Here is a 25,864-nt window from a genome sequence, read left to right on the forward strand (position 1 = left end):
CCAGTTTGAGAACCACTGTCTTAAGTGGTAGAACTAAATTGCCAGAACCACTCAAAACACCCATCGACACAGCCAAGACCGCTTGGCTTCTGTTCTGAAGACCCCTTCAACAAAGGCTATTAAAAGCCATTAGAAGGTTTCTGTGGGAAACGGTTGGTTTTCAACTCAGCCTTGCCTGTTCTCCTGATCTCCGTTGCTTCGACAGCATCAGTAAACATCCATCTCCTTCCCCCCCCCCAAGCTCTTCGCTTTGTCAGGTCGCTCTGTTCAGAACTGGGAAATGAGTCAGATACTTATGCTCTATGGTCGGACTCATGTTGACAGCCACCTACCTACACATCATGTTTAAATGCCGCGAGCGAAGCCGCGTTCAAGCCGCCAAGCGCCTTTCGGAGCAAACAACCTGGGGAAAAGTTGGCATTCAGATGCACCCACCTGTATGCGGTTCCACAGAAAAATACGGCTGGCCCTCCAGGATGCTGTAGACGAGCTTGGCACTGTTTCCGTAAACAGGGTCGTCCGCATCAGTGGCTGTCACTTTGGTAACAGAAGTACCTAATGAAAAAGAAAATAAGAGCACTAAGTGAACAGTTCAGGCCTTTCAAGTATGCTTCTGCAACCTGTTGAGGAAGCATCTTCTCCGGAGCTCTATCCCATATTGATTTGTCTGCCCTTATTTATTTTTTTTATTTTTTGCTTGTGAGCCTCTCTCTCTCTCTCTCTCTCTCTCTCACTCACTCACTCACTCACTCACTCACTCACTCACTCACTTTTTTGCTTGCTATGTGTTTGCCACACACCTTTGCACATATTCCCTCAAACTCACTTTTTGCATGCATTCTTTTGTTGCTTGAAACTTTCTTTTCCATACCTGAAAGGAAGCTAAAGTGCAGTCCTTTGAGTTATGCCTGCTGTAGACAACAAAAATGTAGTGTGGGCAGTGGGGTGGTGCTGAGCTCCCTCCCACCCTCCCCTATAGCTTGGCCATATATCCAGGCATCTCCAGCATCTGGCTCTTCTGCAGAAGGCAGAATGGGATGCTGGGGTGCTTCTTCTGAATAAAATGGGACCTTGAATGCCCAAGCCTAAAGAGGTAGCAACAATGGATTAACCCAGACATTGAAGAACTTGTGACCGCTGTGTAGCACAAAAGTAGTCTCCATTTGGACCAGCATTTACCATTTCTCCACACGGCTCACAGGACACCCCTCCAATATCTGCAGCACAGTGCTCTGGGCAGTTGTGTCTGTAGCCCACTGTCTCAGAAGGCTTTTCGCCTGGATTTCCAGGGAGACATGACTGCATAGAGGTTGCAGTATGGAGACTGAAGGGGCTTCATGTGAGCCACGTGGCAGAATGGTAAGCACTGCTCACAGCAGGGAAGGATTCAGCATCACAGAGGATCCGGCCCACGGGCCGCAGTTTGGCAAACACTGGGTTAAACCAGTGGATCCCAAACCTCTTACCTTTGTGGCCCACCTCGATGTCTGTGGTGGGTCCTGGGCCACCACGACCAGGAAGTTGCAGAGCAATATGGCACATGACCCAGAAGTTGACACATGACACCAAAAATTCAGTTGCAACCCATTAGTGGGTTATGACCTACAGACTGGGAAAACACTGCATTTAATCCAATGCTTTCCAATCAATTTCACAGAGTGGCAGGTATACTTGGGTACCCTGCCATGTTGCTGTATGGCAATGCCCTGCCTGTTCCAACCTCCACCAGAAGTGGGGATGGCTGAAAAATCAGTGGGCAAGATGTGGTTGTGCTGAGCTGCTGACATCTTCCAGAGAGGTATGGTTTGCATAAGCAGAGGTCAGGAGGCATCAGCAACTGAAGACATTTCACCTTAAACAATTGTGAGGCCAGCCATCCTGCTTACAGTTGCCTCTTTTATGGCAGGGATGGTATTTTTAAAAGGGGTACCTGCAAAAGTCATATTTGGGAAAATGGCTGGAAAGCTCTGGCATAAAAAAATCCTTTTTGAACAGACACCTGGAGAAATTTCAGGAAGAGAAGAAATATTTTTCCCCCGTAGTTATATTATTTGAAGCGCCTTTGTGAAATATTGGACAAAGTTCCTCTTCGAATGATGTAGACTTGAAGCATTTGCAAAGGAAGAAATATCAAAGGCAGACAAAGTTCCAAATGAATACCACAATATAATATGGTGCATTCAAGTTTTGCATGAGCACATTTCAAAGAGCCTGGGAGCATTCCACCTCCTGGATAGAAAAATCAATGGTTTTATAAGTGATCTATTTCCTTCCCTTGGTTTCCAGCTATCACACTAGTTGGAGATACCCATTGACCGAATCTGAATGCCATCCATTGTCTCTGAAAGGGCTTTGTCTCACTTGCTTTTCCTTTCACTTTCCATTATCCAGAGAGCTTTAAAAAAAGGGGGGGAGGGTTACCTTTTCAGACCACTCTTTGGATTTTTGACTGCAGAGAAAGTTATATTTCGCATTCAAATGGACTCTCCTAGCCTTGCTGCAGGCACGGCCTTTAGATTTGCATGTGAGAAAATGAATGATGACATTAATTAATCAAATTCATATGCAAAACAGGCAACGAGCAGAGAGAAGGGCACAGTAAAAGGCTGAGCTCTACCCTTTGAGTGATGGAGCGTACGCGGGGAAGGAGAGAAAGAGAATAGGGATATGTGAATTTCAACCATTCCATTCCATTCTTTGCTGTTTCATCTGGTCTGTTCTGCTCCACCTTCCACCCCTTCTGTACTCCAGCTTAACTGGCAAATGAACAGTGTCATTGATTTGCTGCAATGGCCTCTCCAGAGCCTAGTACATTTTTGATCAAAACCTTTTCGATAGGAACGTGGCATGAAGCAAACATTCCCTCCTGAGATGCCGCTGCTCTTATCTGGATCAGGCCCCCACGCTGCTGCTATTTAGCCTTTAAAATACAACCATGGCATTCCTTCTTTGGGTCGACCAGGCACTGATCAGACACTGACCTGCTTAGCTTTACCAAAGCAGTTACACTGCACCATATGCTGTCAGAAGAAGGTGTTTCCAGCAATGCATGTAACCTGCAGGAGAACGTTGATCAACTTAAAATGTGGGAAAGGCAAGAATAATGTATTATGGACTTCTAAGCACACTCCCTGGAGAATGACACCATTTTCTTTTTACCACTTACACAGAACAAACTATAGGGAAGGCAAAGGGATATTTTGGTGATTATCCAATTGGAAGCAGCCAGTTGGGACATATGGCTCTGAACCTCTCATCCACCGCCATCACTCTCCAAAATGTGCTCAATGGAATGGAACCAGATCCTTCAAAGCTCTCCTTAAAGGAGCAGCAGTTTCTCTTCCAGGAAGACAGGGCACCAGAAGAAACAGGAAAGCAACGGCCCCTTTTAAAGATGCCACTTTGGAAGATGTCTGTGTTGGGTGGAGCCTGCCATGCAAATTAATTTCCAGGGCTGGGCTTCAGCATGATGGAGCTTTAGGGTTGGAGAAACAATGCAATTTGGGGCCAATCTGAACTTGACCCTTGAGAGCTGTGACTGGTTGCAATATTTCAATTTCAACATGATTTTTCAAATTCCACCCACTTGATTCACTTAACTCTGACCACCCCAAATTCCTCCTAGCCCAGAACGGTTTTTTCAAGACCACCATTGCTTTCATTACCCAGAAATAAATCTGATTTTAGCAACTACTACAACACTGAAGCCGAGCAAAGTGCTTTAAGGGGTATCAAGGAAGTTATTATTTATTTAAGCAAGATGTTCATTATGAGCAGTTTGAAGCTTCTGAAGTTAAAAATAACAGTTCTTGTAAGTTGAATGTAAGAAACCAGGTAAATATGTTTCTGACACTCACAGCTCATAGACAGAGAAAAATGGATTATTTGTAATACATTTTAAATATTTGCATCTCCCCCTTTCATTTCACTGGGTATGTTCAAGGCAGCTAACAGCATAAAGAGCTAAAAATGATACGAGGATATTGGCTAATCAATAATGCAGGAAGCAATAAGAAAGCAGTCAGCAGAACGGCTATGGTCCCAATCCTGAGTGACAGCCAGGCATCGAACTCAGAGGGGGAGAAACCAGCCAGATTTCCATGCTGCTGGGGTGCAAAACACAGGCCCAAAGAGCAAGGGTACAGTGAGGATCCCAAATAGCATCCTCAGAGTCCTCTGAGACAGGTTCACCAGCAAAGTTCTCAGCTCCAAGTCGTGAAGCAATGCCTTTAAGCAATGGTTCCCATTGTGAGGCATGGCTCCAAAATGGTTCCCCCAGGAGCATTGTGGGATGTCCCCAGTGTCCAATTCCCAGGCACCACTGTCTTGGATTGCATGAGATGGCACGAGATCTCCTGCTGTTCTCTCAAGATCTCACACTATCCTCACGCAATCCAAGATAGCAGTGCCCAGGAAGAGGATGCCATGGAAGAAGAGATCCATGATACTGGTAAATTGGGGAGCCACTACCTCTAAGGACCTTCAGTTTGCAGAAGTGGGGTGGAACCTGGAAGGAGGGGAGAAAAACGACTCAGTTAGGGCTGGGACTCTGCTGGATCTGGCCATTCCTACAGCTTTGTCTTTCCAAATCACTTTCAGCATCAGCATGATCAATATGCTTTAGGACAGGGGTGTCCAAACATTTTGGCAGGAGGGCCACATCATCTCTCTGACACTGTTTCGGGGGCCGAGGAAAAAAAAGAATTAATTTACATTTAAAATTTGTATAAATTTACATAAATGAATTTATTAGAGATGGAACTTATATGACTGAATGAAGGTCTTGCAGTAGCTCAAGGTCTATAAAAGGCCTTGTACAAAGCAAGACCAGCCTTTCCTTCGCTGCCACTGCTGCATCACAGACGTGAAACACCAAGTAGTGAGGGAGCCCTCATCCCACAGCTCAGGTGAGATTTCGAACAGTTGTCCTCATGCTGAGAGCAGTTGGATCGGCCAGCACAGGGTCCAGCAAGTCTCTCAAGGGCCAGAGGCTCATTGGAGACTGGGGGCTCCCCGAGGACCTGATTGGGAACCCCCGAGGGCTGCAAGTGGCCCCCGGGCTGGGTTTTGGGCACCCCTGCTTTAGGACAAAGAAACCATGAGGCTAGCCTGATTTCCTCTTGTCCTTATTCTAATAATTCATGTGAATCTCCAGAAGCTGCCCCAATTGCATCCTAAAGGCGTTCTTTCCATCAAGGCCAGGTACTGTAGTTGATAAATATCAGAAGACTACTGTGAATCCGAGAAGCCAACGAACTTTTACAATTTGTCCTGCCCTCCTACTCAGTGAGGCCTGGAGTTCAGGTGAAGCTCACATGTTGGCTCTCAGCCTACTAACTGAGCAAAACTTAAGAATGGTAGGCTCACAGCAGTTGTTTCCAATAAACACAGAAATGCACCCAAAATGATTTATCACCACATACCGTAGTTAAATCTAAACTGAGAAGAGGGTGGCACCTGACCTGTCTGCCTGAGAAAGGCATTTTAAGCTTTTTTGTGTGTATTAGAAGCCAAGCTTCTAGCAGCTCTCCTGAGAGTGAGTATATAACCCCCCAAAATAACAACATCTTTTGGATTTCACAAGTGGGTGAGGAATTGCACTGGCATGGTCCAAAATTCTACCCCATTGAAGTAATGGGGCAAGATGAAGGGGCGTAGCTAGAGGGGGTGAAAAGCACTAAGGGGGTGTAGCTAGAAGGGATGAAAAGTGGTGTAGCTAGAGGGGGTGCTAAGCACTAAGTTTTGAAGGGAGCTTCACTGTTGCGTGCAAGCAGCCCCTCTGCTTCAGAGCCATTCTGGGCAGTGGGAACAAAGTGGAGGCATGCCTCCCTGCATTTGCCTCTGTTTTGCTCCCACCTCCCGGAATGGCTTTGAAGGGGAGGGAGCGGGGGCTGCTTGCATGCCACAGTGAGGCTCCCTGCAAATCATAGTGCTTTGCACCCCCTTTAGCTATACCACTGTGAAAGGGCATTGTTATACAATTTTGTTTGCTCGATTCATATATTATATATGCTTTCTTTTATCTACTGCATTTGGGGGGAGATATAAGGGGGATATGTCTTCCTTCTGTACGCCAATTAAACTTACTATTTCTAAAATACATTGGAGTCTGGATCTCCTTGGCTACCCTCCAAATCCGAGAAAAGCAGAGTCCGCCTGGAGCGCCCTTCAGATTTTAAGACATGAACCTACCACTAACACATCTGGGCTAAATATGTAGAGAAGTTCTGAAGCATCATTCTTACCGCCTGCCACATCTTTCCTCAAGACACATTTCTGTAATGCTAATCACACAATGATTAAATGCGTCCTGCAAAGAGGTTCAACAGATTTTAATTAATGAATGCCTTCTAATGTGATTTAAATGACTCATGGTTTCAATCTCTTTGTGCTGCTTTCAGAGCCGCCTCCTTGCAAGACACTAACAATGGCAGGTGGAGAGGATAACAAAAGTCGTCAGCGCGCATGTAGATTTCTGTATATGTGTCTGTATGAACACAGAAACACACGTATATATGTACATGCAGTTTTTACTGGCTTCCATTGGTTCACCAACCTGGCTCTGCCCTTCTGTGCTGGTCGCATCCCAATTGGACCACTTGAATACATTGCTGACAAGAGGCTGGAACTACAAGTCTTGTTAACTCTCATTCTGTGCCATCTGCACTACTTACCAGTTTGTTTCTAGGTCAAATTCACGTGCTGATTTTAACCTGATCTGGGCTCAGCTTCCCGCAAGGATCACCTTCTCTCATACAAAGTTCTGTTCTTTGGCCTGCCAACCCGTGGTGTAGCGAGAGGGGGTGCAAAGCACTGAGTTTTGCAGGGAGCCTCACCACAGTATGCAAGCAGCCCTCCCCCTCTGGAGCCATTCCAGGCATGCACCCCCCTTTTGCTCCCACCTCCTGGAATGGCTCCAAAGGGGAGGGGCCCCTTGCACACTGCAGTGAGGCTCCCTGCAAAACTCAGTGCTTTGCACCCCCTCTAGCTATGCTACTGCTGCCAATAACATTGATTTATTTGACAGGGGCAAGGAACAGGGCTTTTTCTGTGGTGAAATATGCCAATCCCCCTCTACTCTTCACTTTAAAACACACCCCGTGAAGACTTGATTTTCATTCTGCAAGTCTGTTAACTGATGAATTTGACAGCTGCAGTTTGAAATTATTCTTACAAACTTGCTTTTAAGTATTGTGCTAGCTCGGGGGGGGGGGTGTCAAAAATAAAGCCTTTACCCAGCCCACATGATCATGGAACTCTCCCAGAACTGCCCTTTCAGCAGTGCCATGTCTGTTAAGACTCTAGAAGGGAGAAACAGAAGGAAGATTCAGAAGGCAAGGAACACTATTGGGGAAGGGGCACACCAAGTAGGGTGAGAAAGGGAGACATTGAGGTGCTGGGAGAGCCCAACTGTCATGCAGAGCACAAGCTGTGAACGATGCCTTCACTGAAGCAGCACTGCTGAAAGGGCAGCCGGAGTGACAACTGGGCTCTCCAGTATCTTAAAGATTTGCTCAAGATTTGCATATTTTTCTCTTCTGTCATTTGAAGTTACATGAGAACAATATGCTTATGTCTGGCCACGATCTGCTTCATGACCTCACTTCCTACTTGATGACGTCAGTCCCAGCCCTCAGCAGGTGCCATGAATGCTATTTGGCTATTTGTATGAAATGAGTCTGACACTCCTACAGTGGCGTCACCAGGTTCTGTGCCACCCAGTGTGGGAGGCCAGCGCGTCACCCCCCCCCCAAGATGGACCTCCTCCCATGCTGTGAGTGGGCCCGGACAGTGAGAATGGGGATACACCATCATCCCACCCCTACTTTTTCATTTTTGCTGTGACTTTTAACAGAATGGAGATAGTTCAATGCGGCTTGTTTCATTGCATTCTGCATGAAATTATGCATCAAATTATATACAACGTGGTGGTATTGTTAAAAAATACGAAGGTTGTAAAAATTTTGGCCAGTAGTAGTATGTGTGTCATCCAGTGTGGCCTGCACCCCCCTGCACCTTCCAGAGATGTCATTGCACCCCTGTGCTAGATAATACTTAGCATTTGTACTGAGCTTCCCAAGTGTGCAAACCATGTCATGTGTATCTCAACATAATCCTTATGGCAACCTTGGAAGTTGAGAATCATTAACCCCGTCCTACAGATAGGGAAAAATATGAGGTGGACAAGGAGCTTCTTGCCAAAAGACCACTGAGTCAGTTCATGCCAGAGATTAGGTTCAAACCAGTCTCAGTGTTCAGCTCCTAGCCATTAAGAAACAGCAGCTCATTTGAAACCTTGTAAGCCGCCTTGTACAGTTCTTAATCTAAAAAGTGAGGTATAAATCTCATTCCCCAGTGGTTCTCAAACCTTTAGCACTGGGACCCACTTTTTAGAATGAGAATCTGTTGGGACCCAATGGAAGTGATGAAAAGACCGGAAGTGACATCATCTAGCAGGAAAAAAAATTTGCACTCCTAAGCTGCAATCCTAAATCTGTAAGTGATGTCACTTCTGTAGGGCACACCTTTGTGCACTGTGGGAGTGGTTTTTGCAAATGCCATAAGGCAGTGGTTCTCAAACTTTTAGCCTTGGCACTCACTTTTCAGAATGGGAATCTGTCAGGACCCACCAGAAGTGATGTCAAGAATGGAAGTAACATCATCTAGGAGGAAAAATTTTCACAATCCTAGGCTGCAATCCTACCCACATTTACCCAGGAGTAAGTCCCATAGACTATCTTTAACAAAGATAGTCAATGTATATGATATATATGATAGCATATACATCATATACATAGTAGCCTGTCAAAAGTACAGATCTATCATATTTACCCAAATGCAGTCACATACCATGGTAGCATCAAGTCTAATATATTAAAAATAAAATATTGAAATGAATGGGAACCCACCTGAAGTTGACTTGCGACCCACAGTTTGAGAAACACTGTACACACATGAGTGTCCATAGTTTCTGTTTGCTAACAAACTAGATTAAAATCCATCATAAAGTCATGATGTGTGCACTCAGGCCATGTTGTTCAGTTATTTTTCTGCCTTTTATAATATGCAAGGCAGGGCACCAAATTCTCATATTACTCAAGGAGAAAAATGCATATAGCACCCCTGCAAAGGAACAAAAAGCAAGGATTGTGGTGAGCTGGTGAAGCTGGGGAAAAAAACAATAAAACTTGTATGCCCTGGAGCACTGCGCTAGCAGCATCTGAAATTTACATGCATTCACATTCAATGAGGAAATCATTTGGCTGAAAGATTGTAATGGTTGAGAAATGATCATAATTTTAAAAAGTGACCACACTGTAGCCTAGGGGGACTGGGCTTTCTGCACCCCAGTGGGATTTTCATTCTTCTCTCCACCCCCCTATACAGACTGTAGCACAGCAAAATGTTCTCTCACTTTAGGAGCTGAAAATCCCAGTTTAGCTGACATCCAATTTACCTGGGCACTGACATCCAATTTTCATGGAGAAAGTGCTGCTGTCTCTGCTGGTGTAGTAGACTAGTCAAGTGGCAGAGCTGTGCTTCAAACTTTCCCTAGGATTTGCCTCATACCTCTGTTATGATCTGACTAGGTGGCTTGAAGCAATCCACCCTGTTCCAGCCTCAGTCTTCCATAGCTGTAATATGGGAATAATAATATCAATGTACTTTACAGGGTGACTACTGTAAGCATTCCACTGAGATATTACATGTGAAATGTTTTGCTTGCATGTTAAGTATTACTTTACTGCTTTCAGAACACTTTAAACATGCCTGTGTATCTATATCTATACACACAGGCTTGTGTGCCTGCCATATATTCTTTTGATGTCTTCCAGTGACCCACTTATGACAAGTCCTGCGACACCTTAAATACTAACAAATTCATTTCCACCTAAGCTCCTGTGCACTGCAGCCCACTTCATCAGAAGTGCAAAGTGTCATACCTAGTTGGTGAGGATAACTCTACAGCTAAAGAAAAAGAAAATTACTGTGAATGACAGCAGGGGGTGGCCAAAGGGCTATGAAACTCCATAACAATGTGGAGTAAAATAATAGTTATAAGCAGTAGCGTAGCTAGAGGGGGTGCAAAGCACCAGGTTTTGCAGGTATCTGAATGTGCTGCGCAAGGGGTCCTTCCCCACTTCCCTTCAGAGCCATTCCTGGCAGTGAGAGCAAAACGGAGATGAAAGCTTAGCTCCAAAGGGGAGGGGCTCCTTGCATGCTGCGGTCTGCTCCCTCTAGCTATCATGTTCCAAACTCAATTCTGGGTCTCTCCAAGGAGGTCAAGAAAAGGTCTTGGTTGAAATCCAGGAGAGCCATGATTGCCAAATTCGTGACCATTGCGCAATGAAAAACCCCATTTGGACCACAGCTTACCGTCCCGCTATGTCGCCACATAACTTCCAGTTAAAACTTCCAGATTTTAGAAATGGGCTATGTCAGAGTGCCAGGTGCAGTGAAGGGCACCAGGATGAAGGTCTCTTGTTGTCTTGTGTGCTCCCTGAGGCATTTGGTGGGCTGCTGTAAGATACAGGAAGCTGGACTAGATGGCCCTATAGCCTGATCCAGTGGGGCTGTTCCTATGTTCTTAAGTTATATCAGGGGACAGGGATGCTCTAGGCAGTTGTATCTGATGCCCAGTGTCCCAGAAGGCTGCGCAACAGGACATGTGGGCAGACATGACTGCCCAGAGTGTCCCTATCCCCTGATCTAACTGGTCTATCCCTGCATCATACAGTGATGCGGCAGAATGGTAGTTCCGCTAAGGGGGTGGAAGGGTTATTCCAAAACCTGGATCCAGCCCACAGGCCAGGGTTTGGAAGGGGTTAGATGATACTGAACTAAACAAATGGTCTGACCTGAAAGAAGGCAATGTCATATGCTTGTGAGAGTCACCATTCAGAGCGCGATACCATAGTCTTCTGAGACTGAAGGTTGCCCACAATAATGTGAGAGACGGCACCGATTTAGGATTACCCAGCACAGATTAAAAACACCTCAAATAGGAGCTGTGCTTTGTATTATTTTTTTATTCCCATTTTTATACCATTCTTCCTCCACAGGGCTAAGGGTGGGGTACATGGTTCCTTCCCTCCTTCTGTCCTCACAACAACCCTGTGAGGTAGGTGAGATAGAGCGGCAGGCTCAAGGTCACAGATTGCTGCACCGTGAAGGTTTTGGCAAAAATAGAAAAACATCACCACACTGGTGTAAAGTTGATGCACCCCATTCTCTAGGTCAGAGAAACTTTGCTTCCAAGACAAAACATTTGCCTGGCAGTCCTTCTTTTCTAATAATCTCACAAGTAGCATGGCTGCCGTTGTCATGGCAACTATATTTCTTTGAATAACACGGCAATAATCTCATAAAAAACAGTATAACTTGTTGACATGTAAATTACCGCTGCCTTAAAGTTTAAGAATTGTTCCCTTCTCTGCCGTATTTTCTGTTTTAAAAAAATATAAAAAATTAAATGAATGCAGTATGTTTAATTCACGCAAGGTTCCTTTGTTATTAAGCTTTAGTGGATCCACAGCATATTGGAAATAATTCTATCAATGGTCGGTAGTCACAAGAGTCAAAGGGAATTTTCTGTAATAGCAAATGCTGGAGGAAAACAGGGAAGGACTGAATTTTGGACAGAGCTTGCAAGGTTCTGAGATGATCTCACCGGACACTGAGGGCCTGTTCAACTACGATTGAGGTGGTCAGCTCAGGTCAAGGGAGGGAAAGTGCAGGGGGTAATTTGTACCCAGGCCCAAGGGCAAAAAGGGGCCCAGGAGCCAAAGGAGGGGGCCCAGAAATTTCCTGGGAACTTACATTTTCTTATCACACCTGGATTCAACATCCATGCGGGATGCTGGGGGTGCTATCATGGGCGCACAGAGGTAGAGGCTACCACAAGTCATATGCGCTGGGCAGAGGAATGCATACGTGACACTCCTTAACACAGTATCAGATCTGGGAGGAAACTGGCCTGCTAGAGTAGCTCTGACTTGTGGATCCATTTACCACAAAGGAGTGGATAGGAGCTCAGGGACACAGCTGTGGGACTACAGCTGCTGCAGTACATTTTGGTATGCACAGGACACTTCCCATTCTAGTGTGAGCCTAATAAGATGGTGCTAATTTTCTGTAATGATTTTCTATATTTAAAATTTTTTAGAGAGATTTAGGAGTGAGATTGGTTTTTGGACTTTAACTATCTGCCAATGTCAGCTAAATACAGTAGACCGGGGCTTTGCTTCAGGAAGCCCAGTAGATCTGGGCTCCAAAGATATTTCTGGCTGTTGCCACCCTCCTCCTTCTCTATCTTGCCCCCTCCTTGCCCTTGTTGCCCCCCATCCCTGCTCTGTTTTTCCTCTCCCCTCCCCCTCCGGGAATGGGTTCAAAAGAAACTTTGAACCCCCAGATGGAATTCCTCTTGGAGGTCCTGCCTGCGATGATGGACCGGTGTAGAGTGGGGTGCCTGCCTCTGTTTTCCCCTACAGCTCCTCTCCTCCTCATTCCTGGATTTGGAAAGGAAGAGGGGAATAGAGTGAAAGTGTGTGGGAAAGGGCAGTAATGTGCTGAAGCTAAGTGCTCCAGTCCACCATTCTCTTCTCTTCCACACTTCCTCTCCTGCGCTGTTCAAATCCAGGAAGCTAACCAAATAAGATGAGCAGTTGATGTGGTGGCTAGTATGACACTACAGAAGATGCTGCATTTGGCGCACGGCCTCAAATCTCTGGGAGGTTTTGAGCCTGCCGTTGGGAACAACGGACACACTAAGTGTGGCTTGAAGGTGGCTATGACAGTGATAAAGGGGACGGCCAAGTGGGCAACCATCTGAGGTGACTGAAGGAGACACCTCACAGCACTCTCTATTATACCAATTGCCACACAAGGCAACTACAGCTCCTGGCCTCACCTGTGGGTTGTCCCTGCTTGATCGTTGCAGAGTGTGAAATGGCAGGTTGGACAGCATATTACCTAATAATATTCCCTGACAAACTCCTGGATTGAATCTTCTCTGCCTTGTCTTGGCCACGAACAGGATCCAAGCCATTGGTGAAATTAAAGAAATGACCACTCCTCCAGTCTTAGCCCAATTATCTCCTGAATGTAGATAGAGAAGTGAGAGCAAAACTCCTTTTTAATTATTTTTTTTCCCCACACCTAGGACATACTGGGAATTACAGTGCTAGAGTGCTGTTTCAATCACTAGTTAGGTCAATGGAGATGAGTCTGTGTTGTGTTTCAGATAAGGAGAACTGGCTGTCCCCTAAGAGATGCAGACATATATGTATCCTTGGAGGTTTTCAATACTTCCACGGCAATTCCTTAAAGGGCCAGAAATTGCAGTTTAGGATCAAGCTTCCATCAACAGAATGATAAGATAAACAACTAGTCTCTAAAGAGAACAGATTTTCAAGCAGACAGTTTTCTTTATGCAGTTAATCAAGAAGCGATGCTCGAATAGCCAAAGAGAAGAAGAATAGCAAATTTGGGACAATTAGTTCATCTGCCTAAAACTGTATGAAGAGCCTTTGCCTTTTGTGAAATCCCAGTGCAAGTGTAATGCTGTACCATGTTTATCCTGCTGCAACCTCCACCATGCAGGACAGTGGCACGATTTTGTAGGCACCAAACTGGTGCCTGTTAGCAAGTATGGGTGGAGCATAGACAAAAATCCATTACGGGGTACAAGCCATGATGTGTATGCGCAACCTCCTGATTTTAGAAATGGGCTATGTCAGAAGGCCAGATGCAAGGGAGGGCACCAGGATGAGGTCTCTTGTTATGCAAGGGAGGGCACCAGGATGAGGTCTCTTGTTATCTGGTGTGCTCCCCGGGGCATTTGGCAGGCCGCTGTGAGATACAGGAAACTGGACTAGATGGGCCTATGGCCTGATCCAGTGGGGCTGTTCTTATGTTCTTAAACTACAATTCCCAGGAGGCCTTGCAGGTCTCTTGCTATCTGGTGTGCTCCCTGGGGCATTTGGTGGGCCGCTGTGAGATACAGGAAGCTGGACTAGATGGGCCTATGGCCTGATCCAGTGGGGCTGTTCTTATGTTCTTATGTAAGAAAGGGGGGCAGTGAAAGAGCCCACAATCACCTGGAGAGCCCTAACTGTGGTCGTTCTAGATGCCCAGCATATGAGGAGGTACACAAAATGCTGACCGCCTCCCTCCCATAGCGGTATGCCAACCACCAGCTCTGCCCCTCTTATTCCTCCTCTTTCCATTCCCTGAATTTGAAAAGAGGAGAATGAAACAGGAGAGGAAGCAAGGAGAGGAAGAGAGTGAAAGGTTAGAGTGGCACTCTAACCCACCATTCTCTTGCCCTCCACACTTTCGCTCCATTCCCTGTTTCCTTTCCAAACGCAGGAGGAGGGTGGCAAAAGTGGGCGGGCTGTGGGTACCCCCTACCAATCAACCACCGCAGTGCCCCTTATGGATGAGCCAGTCTTGGAGCTGCCAATGTCCTAACCGGGTTAGTTTAAAGAGCCTTTTGTCTTCTGTGGGCCACAGAACCTGGACTGAACGCTAGCAATGTTTCAGCATGCTCCTCTAGCATCAATGCGGCAGAAAACTAACCAAATGCCGTTAGGAAAATGCTAATCTACTGAGGTACATTTAACAAAAGAAAACAAAAAACACAAAAACACCTATAACTTTCTCCATACAATTAAATTCTCTGGATCCTGCAGAGGAACAAGCTGTCCTGATGCTTTTTGTAGTGTAAAGCTAATAGGAAGAGAGAATATGGGTGTGTGTGTCTCAAACTGCAAGATTCTCAAATCTAAAAAGTACTTACTATGCAAAGGAGAAAAGTCTCTTTTGCATAGCACATAAACAATAGAACAGACTGGCAGCAGCCTTCAGCACTCATGGAATAATGAAGGCTTCCGGAACAGTGTTTGCGAAATCCAACAACCAGCATAATTCTTACAGTTTTAGGCAGATGAACTTTGTATTTGTATTGTATTGGCAACCTTCAGTCTCGAAAGACTATGGTATCGCGCTCTGAAAGGTGGTTCTGGCACAGCGTCTAGTGTGGCTGAAAAGGCCAATCCGGGAGTGACAATCCCTTCCACACCGGGAGCAAGTGCAGTCTGTCCCTGGTCTGTCTCCCTGGCTATGGGCCTTCCTTCTTTGCCTCTTAGCCTCAGACTGTTGGCAAAGTGTCTCTTCAAACTGGGAAAGGCCATGCTGCACAGCCTGCCTCCAAGCGGGCCGCTCAGAGGCCAGGGTTTCCCACTTGTTGAGGTCCATCCCTAAGGCCTTCAGATCCCTCTTGCAGATGTCCTTGTATCGCAGCTGTGGTCTACCTGTAGGGCGCTTTCCTTGCACGAGTTCTCCATAGAGGAGATCCTTTGGGATCCGGCCATCATCCATTCTCACGACATGACCAAGCCAACGCAGGCGTCTCTGTTTCAGCAGTGAATACATGCTAGGGATTCCAGCACGTTCCAGGACTGTGTTGTTTGGAACTTTGTCCTGCCAGGTGATGCCGAGGATGCGTCGGAGGCAGCGCATGTGGAAAGCGCTCAGTTTCCTCTCCTGTTGTGGGCGAAGAGTCCATGACTCGCTGCAGTACAGAAGTGTACTCAGGACGCAAGCTCTGTAGACCTGGATCTTGGTATGTTCCGTCAGCTTCTTGTTGGACCAGACTCTCTTTGTGAGTCTGGAAAACGTGGTAGCTGCTTTACCGATGCGCCTGTTTAGCTCGGCATCGAGAGAATGAGTGTCGGAGATCGTTGAGCCAAGGTACACAAAGTCATGGACAACCTCCAGTTCATGCTCAGAGATTGTAATGCAGGGAGGTGAGTCCACATCCTGAACCATGACCTGTGTTTTCTTCAGGCTGATTGTCAGTCCAAAATCTTGGCAGGCCTTGCTAAAACGATCCATGAGCTGCTGGAGATCTTTGGCAGATGAACTAATTGTCCCAAATTTGCTATTTTTCTCCTCTTTGGCTATTCAAGCATCGGTTCTTGACGCGCAGCATAAAGAAAGTCATCCGCTTGAAAATCTGTTCTCTTTAGAGACAGCTCTCTGGCTAGTCTGTTAAACATAGTCAAACAATCACGGAGCCTGCTAAATGGATTTAAGTCATGAAAGGATGCAGCAAGGAAGGACCCTGTCTTCTCGGCGTTGAGGTTGGCAGTTCTTTCAGACTGTGTCTCAAGAGATGGAGACATTACATCACCCGCAGGTGCTGCCTCTTCCTTTGCACAAGGGAGACGATTTGTTCGAATTAAGGAGGCAAATCATTAGCCTCCCAAAACAGGAGCAAAGAGCTGCTGATTTGGTTGTTGCATGGATGAGATTTTAAATTGTTTGTTGGCAACCTTCAGTCTCAAAAGACTCTGGTATCGTGCTCTGAAAGGTAGTTCTGGCACAGCGTCTAGTGTGGCTGAAAAGGCCAATCCGGGAGTGACAATCCCTTCCACACTGGGAGCAAGTGCAGTCTGTCCCTGGTCCGTCTCCCTGGCTATGGGCCTTCCTTCTTTGCCTCTTTGCCTCAGACTGTTGGCCAAGTGTCTCTTCAAACTGGGAAAGGCCATGCTGCACAGCCTGCCTCCAAGTGGGCCACTCAGAGGCCAGGGTTTCCCATCTGTTGAGGTCCACTCCTAAGGCCTTCAGAACCCTCTTGCAGATGTCCTTGTATCGCAGCTGTGGTCTACCTGTAGGGCGCTTTCCTTGCACGAGTTCTCCATAAAAGAGATCCTTTGGGATCCGGCCATCATCCATTCTCACAACACCAACATTTTAAAACACCAACAAGATTTTAAAACATCAACAAGAACAGCCAAGACTTTGCATAGTGTTTTAATTGTTATTGCAGAAAAACTTGGTGTTTGGCTGATTATTTTAAATGGCTGAAAAACAACCTGGAGTAGGTTGATGGAACAAATAATGCCCACATTTTGCAGATATATTGTTAGTTGCTTATTTACAAGGGGGGGGGGGGCGCAACTTGGATGACTCAGACTCAAGTTGATAGAGCATTCAAGTCACTGAAATAACTCGAGTCATTTTTCATGACTATACGGACTTCAGTCACACATATCAAAAACTTGGGCACTGTCTGGGGGGTCATGACTCATGGGCAACTCGAGTCAAGGGGGTGGAGACTTGGGACTTGACTCGAGACTTGAGGAAGTGGCTCTGGTCCATCCCTGGTTATTTATTACATTGCACGACCACTATCCTCTAGCTAAGTGTAAAAACAGGTCATGACAGGGGTCTCCAAAAGACAGGGATCTCCAAAACCCAGCCCAGGGGCCAGATGTGGCCCGCAGCAAGCCTCTTTCCGGCCCGTGGCCAACCTCTTGTGCCCTGAAAGCCTCTGGCCCACTCAACTGAACATGACCAGAACTGTGCTCTGATTGTGTCTGGAGGGTCTTCTGAGGGCCAGAAAGGTTGAATAATTGAGCCCATTCATTCATTTATTCACTCATCTATGTTCCATCTCTAATTTATTTATTTAAATATTATATTTAAATTTTTTTTCCGGCCCTCCACATCGCGCCAGATATTTGATGTGGCCCTCTGGCCAAAAAGTTTGGAGACCCCTGCTCTAAGACAATATTCTGGTCTAGTTTGCTTGGTGCTAGCATGACAATTTCTGTCATAAGGGCAACTTGCTCCCCCAGGTTTGACTGTCAGAGGAGAGCATGACAATCTTTCAGCTTTTCCTAGCAATCAATGTGTTGGCTGCATCTCAGCATTCTTAGTGGTGTGGAAGTACCTTAACTTAACGGAGTTACGTAACCTTAACGGAGGGTAGAGCCTCCGTCTGCCTGAAGATAACATCCACAAGGTCGCCAGTTCGAGGCCACCGGCACCGTGTGACCTTGGAGAAGCTGACAAGCTGAAGCCGAGCTATTCCATCTGCTCTGAGCGTGGGAGGATGGAGGCCAGAATGTGAAGCCAGATCAGAAAGAAACACCTGAATGTAGTGGTTCTTGAAAGATAGAACCTTCTTTGAAATTGTAAAAATCCCTATTTAATAGGGATTTAGATAAAAGCCTGCCTATGTAAACCGCCTTGAATAAAGTCTTGAATAAAGACCAAGAAAGGCGGTATATAAATACCTGTTGTTGTTGTTGTTGTTGTTGTTGTTGTTGTTGTTGTTGTTGTTGTTGTTATTATTATTATTATTATTAACTATTGGAGATCCACTTCTCACCCCTGATTTATAGGAAGGGAATTTGAAGAGGGAGCAGTGGCCTCACTAGGGTTGGTGTCACCCAGAGCGGTAACTGAAAGTTCACTCTGGATATGCCTCTCTAACCAATATCACATGCTGGGTTACTCTGCCTATTCATAGCAGGCAGGCAATACGTTTTGAGTTTCTGCCTCCCAGAAAAACTCCAACAACTGGATATGCAGGAAGGAGGTGAGTAGAGAGGACTTCAGGGTGGCAGGAGGTGAAGCCAATGCCAGCAGCTCCAAATGCACTAAGGTGGGGAGAGGCACATATTTTCAGGTCAAAACCCCACCTGCGTATCAGTGGTTTTGCAAGTCCAGGCATTATCTCCTTATAAAAACTAGTCACATTTTTTTTAAAAAATGTGATTGTCTAATTAAGTGATTTTCAGCCTTTTTCATCTCACGGCACACTGACAAGGTACTAAAACTGTCAAGGCACACCATCACTTTTTGGACTAAAATTGACAAGGCACACCTTGCTGTTTGCGGGGGGCTCATATCCCCAATAGTCCTATTAATAAATGACCCTCCACCAAACTCCCGCAGCACACTTGGGGACCATTCACAGCACACCGGTGTGCCATGGCACAGTGGTTGAACATGGCTGGTCTAATTCATCAGCATTTGTACAATGCAAAGGGAAGGAAGCTGCCTGTTTGTTATAGGACTGCTATGGTTGCAGAAATTGTACTCTCCTCAGGCAATGGAAAACTGAATTGCATGACAGTTACACAATCCAAAAGAATGATAAATGGATTGAGTGTTTGCTGAATTAGAAAGGTTAGGGCGTAATCCAGCCCTTGACTTCGGCCGGTGAAAGTCCCTTGCGCTGGCCCAGGAGGGTTGCAAACGTAAGGCATGTTTGCGCCTCCTCAGGAGAAAGCCAGGCTGGCGCTCAGAGAAGCGCTGGCCTGCAGAGGCCAACATAAGCCTTTGCGCTGGGCTGACGCAAGGAGAAAAGGTAGGTGAGGGGCAGGGAGGAGGCGGGAGGGAGGTATTCCTAGGCGGGGTAAGGTGGGCAGTGGGTGACCCTGGGGGACAATGGAGGGCTTCAAGCTGCTTTGCTCTCCTCGACCATAGGGGCCTGTGACACTTACCCAGAGATAAGGGGAAATGTTTCCCTTTGCCTCTGGCTGAGTCGCTTATGGCCCCTATCCTGTCCAAGATACAGCGCAAGCCTCTTGGCTTGCCTGTTCCAGAGCAGGTTAGGATTGCGCCCTTAGTCCCTTTGCATAAGTGTGTGCATACATGAACACATGGAAAGTTAGCATTTTTAGTGTGCACAATCAATGTGCCATTTTGAATGTAAAATTATATAAACATATATATTTATATATAATCAACCAGGGGTGTTCCAACTGTCACTCGCAAGCTGCATGCAGCTCTTTGACGTATAATGTGCTGCTTCAGGAAATATGTTGGCTGAGCTCTTTTTTTGCGTCACAATTGATATAAAAGGTAAATAAATGTTCCAGCCTTATAATTATTTACTGAGAGTCCACTGGATTAACACATAAGTTTAATGTTCATGGTGAGAAAATGTATTTAAGAATTTAAATGCTGCTTAAATATTGGGGCTCTCAAACATCTGAAGTTTACTGTATGTGGCTCTTATGTTAAGCAACTTCAGGCACCCTTGTACATTAACACGCGCATGCATGTGTGTGTGTGTACACCCGTGACTTCCACTCATTACTTTTTGTGTGTTAGCACAGGATAAGCTAGCATTTCCAGTGTGCACACTTAATGCACACTGCCATTGTGCCATTAAAAAAAAGGACATTACACATTTTTGCTGAACTTGTGACCTCCCTCAGGTTTTTGTTTCCTTCATCCCATCTCTTTTCACGAAGGTCAGTTGGGCTAAAGCATCATCCAGGTTGCACAGCCAGACTCAGGAGTCTTGCTCCCTTGGGCAACCACTGGCAAGCATATGGTGAAAGCAGCCACAAGGCCTCCAGGGGAAAGGGTGAAATCAAGTCGTGCAGCCAGCTGTCCTCTAAGGTTTGATTCATGGGAAAGTACTATTGACGTGGGCTCCACAGGCAGTCTCTTATCTGTATTCATGGAGGAACATTAAGCATTAGCTATTCAGAGCAGCTGGACAGAGAGAGGAACTGGAAAGTTAAGCAATGTAAAAAAGCGATCATAGGGAGGCAAATGACCGTAGCAAACTGTGCATTCCAAACCAAACTTGCATGTGCATTCCAAACCAGGAAGCTATTCAAAATCATTTCTGGGTCAGACAATATTCTGCTTCTTTTGTGGCACTTTTGGTTTTTAAAAATTTATTTAAAAATTATTCATTTTTTATTTTCCAGTCAACTCAAACTCTTCCAGTGATAGAACTCACCCCACGGTTGCTTCTGACATTCTTCAGTTTTCCAAACATATAGAAATACCTTCAAAACATACATCACAGACTGAGACCCCAATCTTGTGATCCACACCGTGCCTCTGCGGCGCGAACCACAGTTGCAAACGCGCCGTAAGGCACGTTTGCAGGGCTTACCACTGGGCTCCCGCTGGAGTTGGCTCAGCTCTGGCCGGCGCTGAACCAGTGCGCGGCGGGCGCCCGCGTTCCGTAGCTCAGTGGTCTCTGTTACCGCCAGGCTGAGGAACGGGAAATAGGGGTGTGGTCAGGGGCATGGAGGAGGCGTTCCGGGGAGGGGAACGTAGTCAAGGGCGTGGGGGCATTCCCAGAGGCGGGGGAGAGGTGGGTCCATGAAGCCAAGCTCCGCAGGATCCAGGGCGCTCGGGCAGGGCTGTTTGCCATACACGAGTGCCTTCACTTTAGTGGTGACCAAACAGTCACTGCTAAAGTGAGTAGTCCCATTGCGGGACTGCTTCCCTTACTTGGGGGAAGGGGACGAACATCCCCTTCTCCTGAGGAGCCTCCCGCGGTAGCACAGGAGGCACTGGATCCAGCGGGATCCCTCCGTGGAGCCGCCAGGTCCCGCAGCTCTGAGCAGCTCAGGATTGGGCTGCCCTTCCATAAATTTCAGGGTAGTGGTTCTCAAACTTTTTAGCACCAGGATCAACTTTTTAGATTGACAATCTGTTGGGACCCACTGGAAGTGATATCATTAACCTGGAAATGAAGTCAAGGCCAGAAGTGACACCATCAAGCCATAAAACCTTTAACACTCCCTATACAACAAAACCAAATTAAACAATCAAGTAAATTAAAAATTTATAATAAGTTTAAAAATGTATTTAAAATAGAGAATGTACCTAACCCTCTGAAGCAGTTACTGATCTGATTAAAAAAAAAAAATTCTCCAACCATCCTAAAGGTTGCAATCCTACCCACACGTACCCAGGAGTAAGCCCCATTGACTATCATTGTTTAAAGCATATACGTAGTAGCCTGTTGAAAGTACAGATCTGTAACATTTCCCCAAATGCAGTCACATACCATCCAATGCATGTCAACTTGGAAATAAGCCTTATTGAATTTATAGAACTTACTCCAAGGTAAATCTGTATAGGATTGCAGGCTCGTTTGTTTAAAGGGGGCTTAGAATTTTAAAAAAATCCACAGAGGCAGTGGCATAGCAAGTGGAACTGCGAAGCACTAATTTTTGCAGGGAATCTCACCATGGCATGCAAACAGTCCCTCCCCCTCCCCTTCGGAGCCATTCCGGGCATACGCCTCTGTTTTGTGCCCACTGCCTGGAATGGCTCTGAAAGGAAGGGGGAAGGGCCGCTTGCATGCCACGATGAGATTCCCTGTAAAACTTGGTGCTTTGCACCCCCTCTAGCTATGCCACTCAACAGAGGACAAGCCTGGCAGGAGAAATTGAACATGAAAGATAAATGAAATGTCCATGTTTGAAGCATGTCACTGAATAGCAGTTCCTGGAGAGCAACAGGGAAGGTTTAGTAACGCTATGTGGGCTTCTGGAAGTATAGAAAGAATACCATCACCTAAGAAAAGCCCTGCTGGATTAGGCCCAGGTTCTGTTTGGCATTCCCAAGGTGGCCCATTATTCTAAGAAGCCCACAAGCAGGACAGAAAAGTATGCTTCTCTCTAACCATTGCTCTCCTCTAGTTGGTAATTCTAGGGCACATTGCTGCTGACCCCAGAGGTAGTGCACTGCCTTCATGGCTAGTGTGCCTCTGTAAGATGTGTGGCAGCACAACTTTAATCAAAGCCCCGCGCAGCTTCCTTCTCAGTGCTCTGGAGCTCAGCGAGGGTGAGGACGTCTTCAACAAGCACACAGCAGCCAGCCCTGTGCAGCCACCACACATTCTAGGAGAGAATTAAAGGAAAAATGGTCTATGGACCACGATCACCATCCTAACGATGGTTCGTTAATTATCTGATCTGTTTTATGAAAACTGTTTTAAGAAATTTTATGGATTTTAAAAAAAAAGTCTTCTTGGTTTTCAGACTGCATTAAAGAAGGGGAAAAACTCTTTAGATTCATGTAGCTATTCCATATATAGAACCGGTACACCTCTAATTAGCAGATCCATACATACACACCACCCGCTGCCTTCATTTTTCTTCTTACCAATGGTGCCAAACAAGCATGACTCTTCCTTTATCAGGACACTATAAGCAGCAATGTTCTGCCTGTACCTGTCTAGTGTTCAGGCTGCCTGCCCACTTATCTTTCTATAACAGTGATTTTCAATCTTTTTCATCTCACGGCACACTGACAAGGCACTAAAATGGTCAAGGCACACCACCAGGTTTTTGACAATTGACAAGGCACAACATGCTTGCCAGTGGGGGCTCACATCTCCTATTGGCCCTATTAATAAATGACCTTCCCCCAAATTCCTGTGGCACACCTGTGGACCACTTGCGGCACACCAGTGTGCCACGGCACAGTGGTTGAAAATGGCTGTTCTGTAAGCTTGCCTCCTTATGGTATTCTGTTAAAGGAAGAGACATGCTTGCCTGGCACCCCCAATAGGAAGAAAAGCAAATGTAATAAGAATGGGGGATGGGGGCGTGGAGGACCATGGATGACTGAATGAGTGGAGATCGGATCCATGGGGACACCTGTATATATTTGAATCAGATTAAAACCAGTGACCACTTTCTGTGCTTAGAAGGTTAGGTCCAATTCAGGGTCAAGGCAACAGAGATTCTCAAGTTCAGATTCAACTCCAGTTCACTGAAAAATTCCTTCCAAACTCCTTTTTATTATTATTTTATTTTATTTTATTTTATTTTGAAGTCTGGGTTTTTTCAACTACTCTGTCTGCTAAGACAAAACAGATGCAAAGGATGATCAAACTCAATTTAAAACAATGATTTTTTGTTTTGTTTTCCTTTGTTTAGCATAGTTGTTGCATACTGAGTTTATAATCATTTCCTTTGTAAAAAAAAAAAAAAAGTAATTATTTAAAATTGAGTTCATAGCCATTGCATTTCTTGATTCATTTCCTTTTTAATATATTTGTTTTCACTTGAGCTTATAATCATTTTTGTTGTACAACCGCTCACATTCGTCAGATATATTTACTGCTTTTCGCATGCGATCCTTTGCACATCTACTCAGAAGCAAGCCCTGTCGAGTTCAATGGGACTTACTCCCAGGTAAATGTGCACTGGATTACAGTCTTCATTTACTGACAGCACAATCCTATGTGCATTTTATTTAATACATTTTTACTCCTTCGGTAGGTGCCCAAGGCGCTCCAACTACAGTGGTGCCTCGCAAGACGAAATTAATTCGTTCCGCAAGTCGTTTCGTATTGCGAAAATTTCATCTTGCGAAGCGCGGTTTCCCATAGGAATGCATTGAAATTTAATTAATGCGTTCCTATGGGCCAAAAAAGTCAGAACAAAGTCAAATTTGGCTTACAAAGTGTTTATTAAGTGCTCTTTAAAGGCATACATACTGTACAGAGGATTTCAAAAATTTCTAGCACAAAACTTCAACTTTTTAATTTTAAAAATTCGTCTTGCGAAGCACGGCCATAGAAAAAATTTGTCTTGCGAAGCACGGCATAGAAAAATGTGTCTTGCGAGTCACCAGAAAAAATCGCAAAAACGCTTTCGTCTTGCGAGTTTTTCGGTGTGCGAGGCATTCGTCTTGCGAGGCACCACTGCACTTTCTACTCCGCATAAGTCCCACATAAGTGTATACTAAGTGTCCCCCTAGTGTATACTAGGATTGCAGTCTTTGTTTATTATAGAAGGGTCTCCACACTGAAGCACAGTGGGTTCCCACATGTACATTTTTACAATAGCAGAGTGGCATCCGTAGGGGAGTGCAAGGGGCGTGGACTGCATTGGGTGACCCAAAAATGACTGGTGTGGTGGCATCATGCTGTGGGAGCCCAGTGAGGCCACCGACGCTACTCTGAGATCTCACAAGAACTTCCCAATAGGGATCTCAGGCAATCTCGCAAGATCTCAACCTACCCAACATGGTGGTGCCTGGGCGAACCCAGAAATGGAGACCACACTGGCTATAAACCATGAATTACCACACTGGGTAATACCAACCCCAGTGATGCCACTGCAATAGCCATTTATACTTAGGGTTATCTGCTACAAACAGGGACAGAGTGCCTATACCTTTAACCATTACATAGAAAAGGGAATGTTGACAGGTGCAGTTTTTTAAACCCTTCTATGTTTAGCTTCACCTGCCAAAATTCCCTCTTCTATACAATGGTTAAAGGTATAGACATTCTGTCCTTGTTTGTAGCTGGTAATCCTATTTATATGTCTCATCTGTCCCTTTTTTTTCTTAATTCCTATTGGGTATCAGTTAGAGCTGACAATCCTTAGTTGTGCCTGGAGATTCCGGGAATTGGTATTAATTCCATGGCATGGGCAGATCCCATGGGTGCATGGTCCCCCAAACTGTCACACCAGTGGGGAGCAAAGACAGAACACCCATTGGGCAGGACTGGTGTCTGACAGAGCTGAGTTGGAACAAGAGCCCAGGTCTACCCAGCAGGTAGACCTGGGCTCCATGTCCAGGTGGGAGCCCGTGTCTACCCATCTGGTTGACCTGGGCTCTGGAGTTAAAGGAGTGCTCCTGCCCCCCCCAAACACAAAGACTAGATTCACCCCTGTCTCTAGGTCACTACTGAAAGCAAGACAATTCTACTGATTTTAACACAGCCTCCAGCGGTTTCCAAAATAATATCAAGTTGGAGAAAAAATATCTTCAGGAATAGCTGCAATTGTAATTGACAATCCTCATGTCAGCCTCCCATTTTTCTAGTTGTTAAGGCAGCAATTCAGGCACTTAGGGCTTCCTTCCTATTCGCTCAGCTTCCCCTCCTACACAAACTGCTGCAACAAACAGCTTTAGCAAAGCAAATAACTGCCACATTCTGCTGATGTATATTGTAACCTGCAGGTGAAGGTGTTTTTTGTTTTCTGTTTTTTTGTGTTTTTTTTTTGGGGGGGGGGAGCTGGGAGATTACTGTTTAATAGGCCAGAAAATTGGCGGATGTCACCTTAAGCAAATTGTTCTGAGAGGCTTCCCAAGATCTATCAATCTGTTTTGACTTTTGTGAAGGAGACGGACATTAGACCTGGAGAAGCTGACCCTTTGCCCAGCTAAGAGGACTGGACCAGGGTAACCAGACGTCATAACAGCAAAAGAGGACAAGGCACCCCAAAAGTCTGGACATTCAAAAAAAATGAACATGACAAAATAAGAGCAAAAAACACGA

General features: G+C 45.7%; 1 protein-coding gene across 2 annotated transcripts in view; it reads right to left on the bottom strand.

Moving 5' to 3' along the window:
- Positions 1 to 25,864, bottom strand: part of CDH8 (cadherin 8) — a 276,615-nt gene that overhangs the window by 162,808 nt on the left and 87,943 nt on the right. For both annotated transcript variants that reach the window (XM_066637710.1, XM_066637709.1), the window contains exon 3: positions 436 to 555. In XM_066637710.1, the coding sequence (XP_066493807.1) occupies positions 436 to 555 (120 nt within the window). The remainder of the gene's footprint in view (positions 1 to 435; positions 556 to 25,864) is intronic.

This window comes from Tiliqua scincoides, chromosome 9, assembly GCF_035046505.1.
Source record: "Tiliqua scincoides isolate rTilSci1 chromosome 9, rTilSci1.hap2, whole genome shotgun sequence".
Classification (NCBI taxonomy): domain Eukaryota; kingdom Metazoa; phylum Chordata; class Lepidosauria; order Squamata; family Scincidae; genus Tiliqua; species Tiliqua scincoides.